Here is a 12,401-nt window from a genome sequence, read left to right on the forward strand (position 1 = left end):
TTTACCCACAAGAGGTGTCCCTGTGTTCTTGTTGCACTCATTTTAAAGTAGTAGTCTCGATCCACTGTACTAATTCACTTCATTTTTTAAACACTTCAGTCATGTCACCTCTTAATGTTCCTTTGCTTAAAATGAAACTGCTCTTTCAATCTTTCCTTATAACTCATCCCAAGCAGTTCTAGAATCAACAGTATCTCTTCTCTCGACTGGCCTCATCAGTGCATTATAAAGCTTGAGCGCTGCCTGGAAGTTGATAGTGATTAGCCTGTTATGACTCCTAAACGTTTCTCATAAGGTGTACAGTACTTTCTATTTTCAGTACTCACATTCAGTATTCATATCAAACATTTTACTTCCAATGTGTAATACTTTATATTCACTTACATTAAATTTCATCTGCCACAAATCTGCCCAAAAATGTATGCTGTCCATATCCATCTTTAATGATTCAATGGACTCCAGATTATCTGCCAATCCACCTAGCTTGGTATCATCTGCAGTCTGCAGTCATATAAATTTTTTAAACTTGTTTTCTTGCCATGCATTGCTCAATCTTTTCCTTAATATCTCCTTCCATTATTTTACCTGCGATGCATGTTAAGATTACTGTTCTATAGTTCATATACCTGGATCTGCCCGATTACCTTTTTTATATAAAAGAATAATATTTGTCATTTTCCAGTCCTTCAGAGACTACCCCAGTGCACAGTGACATCCTAAAAAATATGCATCAAGGGTTTATATTTTACTCGCTAACTTCCTTAAGTACTCAAGCTTGAAATGTGCTTATGCAACTTTCAATACAAAAATCAGGATTTATAAGAGAGCCAATGATGTATATTTGCACTGAAGAATTTTTTTTTGGTTTTCGCCAGTTTATATTTGCTGCCTGTTCTCAGTTCTTGGGGAAATGGACAACACATCAGGAATATCTCAACCAAGCTTTAACTCCATCATGTCTGCTGTGCACCATTAACTGACTGGCGAGGCACTGCATCTAGTTTTTGTATGGTGTGGGTACACATACATAAAACATAACATGTTTTTACCAACATAAAAAGGCAATTTGAAGCCATGTCCAGTTTACCTAATATAATCTGAGCCCTTTTCCCCCCTATTATTACAATAAGGTCACGTGGCAAGAATGAAGCTGCTTTTGTTAACATTGCACAGTTAAAATGACTGAGTCCCCATGATCAACCTCTCTCTTTTAGGTGACTGGTTTTGAGGGGGTACGTTGGGGCTCCTCATGCCTGCCTGCCCCCTCATTGTTTTCAGAGACTCCATCCAGCACTGCAAAGACCTGAAAACAGTTTGACACTTCCAATTTTGGGGTTGATTTTCCCAGAAATGTGCAACATTTTTCTTGTGCATAGTAAATGTGACCCACCAATATCTACCTGTTTGGTCTGGAGTCTCTCCCATGCCACCTTAGGGGTGCACACTATCTCTCTAAAGGATACCCGGGCCAGGTCCACCAGTTGTCTACTATCATGTGATTACTTACTCATAATGATGTGTTTAAATTTAACAAATGGAAGTGAAAATAGAATTTAAAATAAGTAAATATTACTTATACTGTTTATCATTTGTTTGATATGTAAAGAAACTGTTTATTTCTAAAAAAAATGCATTAAAGCACCTTAGAAGGGAATGTCCAGGGTGGTACAAATGTTAATTAAGAACTAGACTAGTAAAATCCAAACAATTTGTAGCAGAACCTTCTGATATAAATAGAATGAGATATATAAAATTTACAGATCATCATGAAGATAAAGAGAAAAGTTTAAAACTACAATATTGTTGAACTTTTGTAAGAATATTACTTTCTTTATTACTTATATTTTGAATGTAATTTTTTTTTCTTTCTTTTAATAAATAAGATATATTCTTTAAGTATTAATTTGGTATAGTTTTTTAATTTTAACTGGTGTCAGAGGTTCAGACGGGTGGTTTCAACTTAGTTGTTTCATTGAAGGATTTAGCAGAGTTAGGTATATTTAATACATCTCTATGAGACAGTCATCTGCAAATGGTAGCCAAATCTATTAAAGTCTCCACTCCAGATACTAGAACAAGAGATCTGGAACTGTAAAGTGGACCTTAAGGACCCTAAGGTTACCATTGTCTCTACATCTCTCACCTTTTAGCCTTGGAAAGAGCGACTGATAATCTGGGTGTCTCTCCAGGCCCAGATCTAGACACCAGATATAAACAACCATTCCAGTCAGATATAATGATTACGGTATTCATGACTATAGGTGTATCCAGGGTGAGAGACTTCAGGTTTGAACCCCCCACCCATATATTTTATGAGAATTCTGACTGATTGATCTTAGATAGAATTGTGATTCATGTACATTCTCATTTCCCCTTAAAATTAATTCATGACTACTCTTCTGTTTATTACTATGGTCTTTTGAGCATATAATAAAGTGAATAAAGAGGAATGTATTAAAAGTACTTAGTTGAAGTTTTAAAAAGTGATCAAATACTGAAACTTAGACATCTGTTGCCAAATAAAAACAATACCCACGACCAAGATTCAGTGGCCGCACTAGAAATAAAACCAAAGAGAGTAGTAAACACAAGGTCAGAGGTATTGGGTCATGCTAAAGTTTAGTAATATGACTGTCTGAAAAGAATATCTTCTTTTGCACTCATAAATTAATACTTGGTCTCATTTCTTCCCTTTCCAATTTGTTTCAAAAGTAGAGAAAAATCAGCAGCTCTAGAAGTTCTAAACAAGCTAACCCATTTCACAAAATTTAGGCTAGCAAGTTATTAATAATTTGGGATCTCTCTTCTATAAGAAAGTTTTTGAAGTAACCAGAGTAAGAGATTTAATTGATTCTTTTTTGTTTTGAAGAGCTACCTTTTAAAGACAGTGGACATAGAGAAAGGATAATCTTCCCACTACTCGCTTTAATTCCTTCAGAAAGGTTTCAGTCATATGTTGTGGACACAACACACAGTCCCGGGTTCAAATAAAAGTTATTTTATTTTCAGTATCTTAATAATTGTCTTGCCCACAGTCCAGCACAGTAGAGTATAAACCAATATAATAAGAAACAGACCCTTTCTTCTCATTCCACTCACCTTGGCAAGCTTTGTCCACCTCCTTCTGACTCCAGCTCCTCGAATGAGGTAGACTGGTTCTTTTTTTTACTTTGAGTTCAATAGCATTAAATCCCAAAAGCACATCCAGATTAGGCAGAGCAACCATAAAGTAGTAGATACCTACCCTGGCAGCACTGTCTGGTGGCTGATGGCTCACCTAACAGGGCTGTCCTTCTGGACTACAACCCCCATGAACCTCTGTGGGAGCCCAAACTGGGGACACAACAGCAGAGCACCACTACCTAGTCCTTTGGAAGACTCTTTGCTCCAACTGAGCAGTCTCCCATTGTTCTTAATCTATACCTTTATATTGTCCTCCTTGCCAGGTAAGGGTACAAGGGTTCATTCTGGTGGGGATGTCAGTCCACCCCTGCCATCAGTAACACTGTAGACATACAAACTCTCATTAGTGAAATTCTGCATTAATCCCCTAACTTCTTATAAAAAGTATGCACATTCCAAAATATTTTCCAAACATAATTGACATTTTTTTTATTGGTCAAGAGTAGCGAGCTCAGAGCACAAACCAACACACAAACCATAATGCTGTGCATTGCTGGCCAGTACTGACCCAATGGATCAGGAAACTGTAGACCTCATATCAGAAATAGGTTTATCTCTGAGGACACAGAGGAAATAATGTATGAAAAAGACCATAAAAATACTACCCATTAATCAAAGACAACAATAACTAACAAAGTGTATAATATCATTAAAAATGAATGCACAAGTCACTCTTTAAATCCAGATTCAGATAACTTGAGTCAATATGCAACTGGTTGCACTGACAACATCAAGGACACCTGTTCTATAACCCTCTAAATTGTATGTTGGGCAGCTTGCTATCACGAGGCCTAACCAGATCTTTTTAGGAGCAGTTTTATAATAATGCATAATGCATGAAGCACATATTATGATAGCCCATGTTTTTCTGTCTATTTGTTCATCTTTATGTCCGCATAAAACAACTCTGTCCCCAGTGGATCACTTTTGTTAAAATGTGGCAATATGGTACAGTTATTCTTTAAGGAACTTTGTCAGTTTAATTTTCGATGAGATGTCTCAACTACTGTAGATGTTGCTGTACAAAGCTTTGAATTTTGAAAATCGCCCACTGAAAAGAACTGGCATATCTATAATCTCATCTACTTTAAAACAGAGAAACATTTCTGTGACTTTGACTGTAAATGACTTTACTGTTTCAACTTTATCTTGCCAATAGATACACCAATTTGTATATTTTGCATGTTTTCCTCTTTTTCTCCTCCAATAGCTGCTACTGGCAGCAAACAGATTCCCAATACAAGTTACTTGCTGTCCTGAGCTTCTTGCATGGGTGGCTTAATGGGCAAACCTGTAAGCAAGTTAAGCTCAACATGAGAGGAAATATCTGCATCAGCAATTTTTTCTGCTTTATGAAGTCATCTCAGCTGCTTAAACCCAAACAGATAAGTGCACCAGCATTTCACTCTTAGCTATACTTTAAATCATAACTGGCAAAATAAATGTTCTTGCTAACCATAAAGGTATAAAATGTAAGCAAGCAAAACAAAAGGTTATCTATATATGTATGAAGTACCCAGTGGCGTGTAATTAATTATACACAAAGTAAATAAACATTTTCTCTTTATTAAACTGACACTAAAATAACCTCACAGCTTCATTATCTGCAGTTTATAACAATTCACTATTTCACTGATACTATAATTTACTAGAGTAACTGGACATCATGGTGACAACGGCAGTCCTGATTTCCGGCTATGTATCCTGATAAATAAGTGAAGAATAACAAAATGTGAAAGTTACAACTGGCTGTCCATCTCACAGTTTTACAGTGCTGCAAACGTTGCTTTGCTGAAACAAACATTACCTAAATATATTTACAACAGCGTCCAAGAAACTCTAATGAGGAACCCACTTTATTAACAACTTGTGTTTTTTTGAATATCAACAGGAAGAGGACCAAGAAGCATTCAAAAATAGCGAATACTTGCATTTATTTGTTTACACATAAGATACTGTATGGAATCATATCCATTTATTTGTGAAATTGCTTTTTTCATGTGCAATGATCCCTCTCTGATGATGATGAGATAAAGCAGTGATTAAACAAATAACAATGGGCTTTATGAGTGCCACATTGAATGGACTTACGTGCAACACAATTGTCCCAGTTTGAGACTTTGAAAATTTGGTCACCTTATAATTTACCATCAGAGTGCCACATTTACCTGATATGCATAATGGTCACTCACTGTAATGAAATTTGCCTTTCACTTCTGTTATTCCCTAACATTTGTCATAAGTGAAAAGCTTTTCAGGTCTCCTTTCATTAAAATTACTATTTGTTTCCTGCCTTGCACCCTGTGTTGGCTGGGATTGGCTCCAGCAGACCCCCGTGACCCTGTAGTTAGGATATAGCGGGTTGGATAATGGATGGATGGATGACCAGACCTATTCAAGCAAAGAAAGAATTAATTATAAACATTTACTTATTTAGGTTAATTTAATTGAAAATTGCAAGTTGTCACTGTTTATGAGTATGAGGCGTGTATGTGTGTTTATGTGCATGTGTGAGTGAGGGTAGTCTCTGTGATGGGCTAGAGTCCTGACCAGTATTATTTTAATTCTATTGCATGGAGTTATGGCCCGTACAACTAGAACCTACAAGCTGAACTAAGTACACTGAATTCAATGATATTAATTAGGAAAATGTGTCAATGAACAGAGCTATTGTCAGGTGACCAGTGACAAAATATTCCAAATTAAAAAATATGTTTTTTTCTGTTCTTAATAGTGTATTTAAACAAACTCTTTTTGATAAAGTGGAGATTATAACCAGCAGAAAATAATAATTATGCTTTATTTAGGTGATAAAATAAGCAGTTGAAAAATAAAAAAAACATGATTTTGCTTATAATGAAAATACTGTAATATGACCAAATTTATGATTTTTAACATATTTGTATCCAACCATGACAAAATATAAAATTATTTTGACTTTTAGTTTGCTTATTGATGGTTCAGTGGTACAGGGGTGACTAAGGCTGGCACCCAGCACCAAAGCCCTTTGTTCAGGCTGCATAGCAAGAGTTTGTGTGGAGTTTCACATTGTCCCCTGTATATGTGGGTTTTTCTTCTGCTACTTCAGTTTTTATTCCACAGACGCACTGGAGGTTAACTGATGTTTGTGAAATAGCCTTGTATAACTGAATGTGTCATGCAAATAGACTAGTACTTTATCCAGGTTTACCTATGTTGTTGCAGGTGTTCCTAACCTCCAGCATCCTAGACCTTGAACTCATAAAATTGGTTAAATGTTAAAAAAAAAAACCTGCATTGTTTTCTACTGCCAAATTCTGGCGTTATACATTTTTTTGAAATAATGTCTGTGATTGTTAAGTTTTTTCCTTTTTCTATTTTTTGGTTATACAGCACAAACATCAGATAAGGATACATCCAAAACAGTTGCACCATGTAAGTGTATTATATATTTCTTGTTGTTTATGATGGATTCCTTAGGTGAGATTTTGTATGGAAATATTACTATTCAGCTCAAAATAACTTGTCAACTGCTATTTTATGGAATACAATTTGAGCCAAAATTAAATAAGTAACATGATAATTATGGAATAAATAATTGCATGCAAAAGTTCAAATATGTATATACAGTATATATATATATATATATATATATATATATATAAATGAGTTAAAAAGCATAATTAAATAAAAGTCATCTGATTATTATCAAAAGTCATCTTTTATTAAATACAAAATCATTATTATAGAATTATTACAGATTTTTCTTCACAATTGCCTTATTTTTAAAGATCATTTTTATTTTACAGTGCAACTTTTCTGAACCGACCATTTCCAAATGGCTCTTTTATTAATTTCCCAATGCCTCTGTTTATGATGGTTTTGTCACTTGTTAATCAAATCAAAGACCACCCGGCTTAACCCTGACTGTGAACAGTAGGCTGCCTAATGTCTTTTAGCACTGTTGCTGCTGTTTATGACAACTTAATGAAATATTTTAAATACTCAGACATAGAAGTCCTCTCCAAAATGTTGATATTGATTAAAAAGTCGCTCCACGTTTGCCAAGAAAATGCCCATGAAGAAAGTACATAGACACATGATAATGCTAAATGTCCAATGATGGAAATTCCACATGACATACTTCAAGATGACCTTCAGTGCGGACATAGCATTCTATTGATCTTAAATCATCCAGTATGTCTTCATCAGCGTGAATAGGACCAATCTTCCTTCTGAGCATTCTGAATGTATCATCAATTCGTCTTTAAACAGCATTATGCTGTGGCCAACAGAATTCTCTTCAGATAGTCATTACTCCACTGAGGAGATCGATGCTTGACTGATAATAATCCATTATAAGGAAACAGAGGGGGAGCCTCTGCATTTCAAAAGTCTCGAGAACATTCAAGATGAGAGATTTTTAGATAGCGGATGTGTTGTTCTTGTTGAATTGGCGGGGATGAAACAGGGGAATGAAATAGAGGAAGAGACAGAACAGAAGTGAAAAGCCAACCACAGTTACATCAGCAATATGATGACATTAACCAGTGGTGTGGACAGATCAACATGCCCCCGGATATGTATGCTCTCTCCACTGCTCTTCTCCCTTTACACTAATGATAGAAGCTCTAAGGACCCCTCTGTCAAACTTAGCAAATATGTGGATTATACAACCATCATTGGTCTCATCAGGAATATTGATGAGTCTGCATACAGACAGGAGGTTGAGCAGCTGGCCTTTCGGTGTAGTCACAACAATCTGGATCTAAACACTCTTAAAACTGTGGAGATGACAGTGGAGTTTAGGAGAGGTCCCACAACATTATTCCTCCTCTTCATATTTAACACTACTGAGACAGTTGTGGAAATCTTTACATTTCTGGGAACCATAATCTCCCAGACCTTGAAATAGGACACCAATGTAAGGTCCGTTATAAAAAGGGCACAACAGCAAATGTACTTCCTCCAACATCTGAGGAAGTTCAGCCTTCCACAAGAGACATGACCTGTACTATTCTATTCTAGAGTCATGAAACAGGCAGGGAAAACTATCCTCAACTCTTCACAGCCAAGCTACAACCTTTTTGAACTTCTTCCATAGGCCAGGTGTTATACATTAATACATGCCAAAACAAGCAGATATCAGAATAGTTTTTTTTTCCCCACAGGCCATGAAACTCACAAATGGTTAATACAGCTTAATCACCCCCCATACCTCCCAGGTTTTGCAATACTGTTTACATATTGTTAATGCTTGTTTTTCAGTGTTCATTTCAGCATTTCTTGTACTAAGTTGCACTCTGCACTTTGTATGCATATATATGTATATTTATATCCTCTGCCTTGTTTTTTGTATCTCAGGTGTGTGATAAACAGCTATATTTATGTCAATTATTACTGGATAAATGTGTATAAATGTGATTCTGATTGTGATCTAGCAGTGAGTCCAACCAGGTGTTCCCCATGGATTGTAACAGTGAGAACAGTGAGGTCATTAGACTTTTAATGCTCAATTTATTGTTGTTTAATTAACGCACCTATTGCTTGGTGCAGTTACAATATGTTAAACTGTCTTTATAAATTTAATCTGGAAAAGTAACTATCATAATTGTCACTGCCTCTATGTTTTGCCAGTTCAAATGTGAGAAAAGTACAAGTAGTGTAGATTTTTGGTAGTAATTGACAGCAGAGAATTAGTCAATAGGAAGTGATTGGTCTTGATTGACAAGTGATAAAACCATCATAAAAAGAGGCATTGGAAAATACATAAAAGAGTCAATCGGAAATGGGCCATGTGGAAAAGTTGTGCTTTAAAATAAAAATGGTCTTTAAAAAAAGGCCATTGTGAAATAAAATCTGTAATAATAATGAAATAATGGTTTTGTATTTTATAATAGTTAGATGAGTTGCAACTACTATTTTTTCACAATTTGTTGAGTCACTTATATATATATACTGTGGGAAATCGGCCTTGACACGCACAGATACACAGACTCAAGCTCCGAACACACATTTTAATTTCTTCTTCTCACAGTACAATGCACCAATCACAACAATACTCAGCTCAGTCCTTTACTTGCTTCTTCTCCCTTCTTATTCTTTTACCGCCTTCACTCCTCTCTTCGCAAGCTCTGTGTTCTGCCTCCTGACTCTGGCTTCCTGAATGGAGTGAAGCAGCCACTTTTATAATGCATCCAGATGTGCTCCAGGTGCTCCCTGGTGATTTTCCTGCAGCACTTCCTGGTGTGGCACTCCGGGTGTACCTGCTTCCTGGTTCGGTAGCACTTCCTGTTGTGGCGGAAATGCTGCAGCCCATGTCTCCTGGGACATCTGGTCGCTCCCTGGCGTAGGCCACGGGCCCCAACAGGGTTGAGCTCCTAAGCTCCAATCCCATGGCCCTTATGCAAGCCAGGGTGGCCACACTCTAATGTCCTGGGGGAGGTATTGTCCCTCTCCAGGACTTTCACCTTCCAGGTGTCCCAGCTGTCTGCCACTATATATATACAGTACAGACCAAAGGTTTGGACACACGTCCTCATTCAATGTGTTTTCTTTATTTTCATGACCATTTACAGCACTCCATCACTCTCCTTCTTGGTCAAATAGCCCTTGCACAGCCTGGAAGTGTGTTTGGGGTCATTGTCCTGTTGAAAAATAAATGATCGTCCAACTAACCTGACTTCTGCACAACACAACTGCTGGTCCCAACCCCATTGATAAAGCAAGAAATTCCACTAAATAACCCTGATAAGGCACACCTGTGAAGCGAAAACCATTTCAGGTGACTACCTGTTGAAGCTCATTGAGAGAATGCCAAGAGTGGGCAAAGCAGTAATCAGAGCAAAGGGTGGCTATTCTGAAGAAACTATAATATAAAACATGTTTTCAGTTATTTCACCTTTTTTTGCTAAGTACATAACTCCACATGTGTTCATTCATAGTTTTGATGCCTTCAGTGAGAATCTACCAATGTAAATGGTCATGAAAATAAAGAAAACACATTGAATGAGGAGGTGTGTCCAAACTTTTGGCCTGCACTATATATATATATATATATATATATATATATATATATATATATATATATATATATATATACACTGTATGTTCCCATTTTATACAGTTATTCGTGCAAAGAGTTTTTTTAGCATGAAATTTTCTTTTTACTGCCATAACCAAATTACATTTATAAAGAACTGATTTTATAGAAATATTAATCAAAACCCTTATAAATTTGTTTATTAAATAATTTTACCATACTAAATGTCATTTTGTTTCATTGTTATATGGAAACAAAATCTACACACAGTAATTTGACAATTTGACATTTGACTGAAGGCACTAATGTTTAGGCTTAGCACATACAACACTGGGTGCAAATCCACTGCAGTATTTATTCAATGACTCCCAATCAAATCAAATCTGCCACTGCAGAATTTCCACTTTTGCCCTGTTTTTCTCTGGACTATTCAGCATTCTTATGATGTGTAGGCTAGACTCATTACAGCCTAAACTGGCTTAGAAAGAGAGAAGTGAGTACATTCTGTGATGGATTGGCTGTTTGTTTAAGGATGGCCTCTGCATGGCATCTGATTTCATTTTCAAAAAGTGGGTCCAGAAAATTTGATGAATACTAGGGGAGACCCAAATATTTCTAGAATCAGTGAATAGCACAGGGGTAGGGTGTAGTTATCAACTATGCTACTAGGTATCAACATGCCTCCTGTCTCCTGTCTGCCAAGTGCTATTGTGCTGAGCTGATCAAGATGCATATTTCTGGCATTCATCCTACAATCACTTTGGCAATTTTATTTCTAATAGCCGAAAAAAGCAGGTCATTGAACATCAAAACAATGATCATTGTGCTTTTTGATATTAATTAACTTGTTAATAAACAGTTTTCCATGAACAGATTTCTATCAGCAACATTATATTGAACTGCTAAGGTGTCTCTGGGTAAGTATCAGGGAAAAAAATTGGTGCAGTAGTGCATGCAAAACTGCTTTTTGCACCATGGCAGCATACCCACCCACACTGTTGCGCCATGTCAATACGCTCACTGTGTTATGAGTCAAAGAGTTTTTGACCAAAAACAATGTGATTGCTGCTTCACAACTCTCATTTTTGCCTGATCTTACCATTTATCTTTTATTGTTCCTGAAATTAAAATCGAGATGGAAAGGAAGAAGATTTGGTACTGTACTCTATGTGGTATTCCGAATTTAGGTTGTGCAATAGGTAGATCAACACACAGAAAATTACAGAATTGTTGATTTAGCTTACCATCCCAATATATAAAGCAAACCAGATTTGCTTGCCATAAGCCTCACTATTGGTGTAAAATCCAAACCACTGAAGAGTAACTTAGCTTCAGCTATATTTTTTAAGTAATCATCTCTGCTTTCCTTTTTATTTCTCCCCATTCATTACTAAACTGTCTATTATGGACCATTTTGTGACCCAAATACTTTTTTCTGCTAATGTTACTTCAACAACTACAACAAAAAAGCAGATTTAAGTTTCAAAATTAAATTCATTTATTAAAAATCAAAACAAGCTTTTGTTCAGAAATCACAAAAAAAGATAAGCAGCACATTTACAACATTCACATACAAATAACAGTGTGATTTAACCAGAAATATTAAAATTGTACTCTTTATATTTTACTTGACTCTATAAATCTGTAAACTAATATTAAATTGGAAAAATAAGTTTATAACCATAACACCTCTGAGTCAAATAATATAAAGCAGAACTTATTTTCTAAAATTTGTAGTCCACTGAAATTCATAGCTTTTTTGCCAACACGTCAAATTTTCGAAGAATCTTTGCAACTGATTAAGACCATCTAGAACTGGATAGCTTTGACAGTTAACTTGATGATCCAAATAAATTAATCGCTTTTTCTCCTTAAAAAGTAACATAGTATATCATTCTTATCTTGGCAGAAGTATGGGCCAGGGAAGAACCAACCATGGACAGAGTGCCAGTCTTTTGCAGGGTTGACAGATGCTTATACTAGGACAATTTAGATCTGACAATGTTTTTGTAAATGTGTTCCAGTTCTGAAACTGCAAACTAAACAAGAGGGAATACAGAATGTAGCTTTGCTGTTCCAGATACTGTAACATAAAATGCTCTACAATAAAACCTTTAGATTACATGGATTAATAATATAAATATTATATAGAGATAGGAGAATCAGCATGTAGAACTGAGTTCAGCTATAGTTTTCT

General features: G+C 35.9%; 1 protein-coding gene across 2 annotated transcripts in view; it reads left to right on the top strand.

Moving 5' to 3' along the window:
• LOC120532801 (cell wall integrity and stress response component 2-like) overlaps positions 1-12,401 on the top strand; it is a 97,780-nt gene that overhangs the window by 37,442 nt on the left and 47,937 nt on the right. For both annotated transcript variants that reach the window (XM_039759184.1, XM_039759185.1), the window contains exon 5: positions 6,556-6,597. In XM_039759184.1, coding sequence (XP_039615118.1) covers positions 6,556-6,597 — 42 coding nt within the window. The remainder of the gene's footprint in view (positions 1-6,555; positions 6,598-12,401) is intronic.

The sequence above is a fragment of the Polypterus senegalus genome, chromosome 7, assembly GCF_016835505.1.
Source record: "Polypterus senegalus isolate Bchr_013 chromosome 7, ASM1683550v1, whole genome shotgun sequence".
NCBI classification, from domain to species: domain Eukaryota; kingdom Metazoa; phylum Chordata; class Cladistia; order Polypteriformes; family Polypteridae; genus Polypterus; species Polypterus senegalus.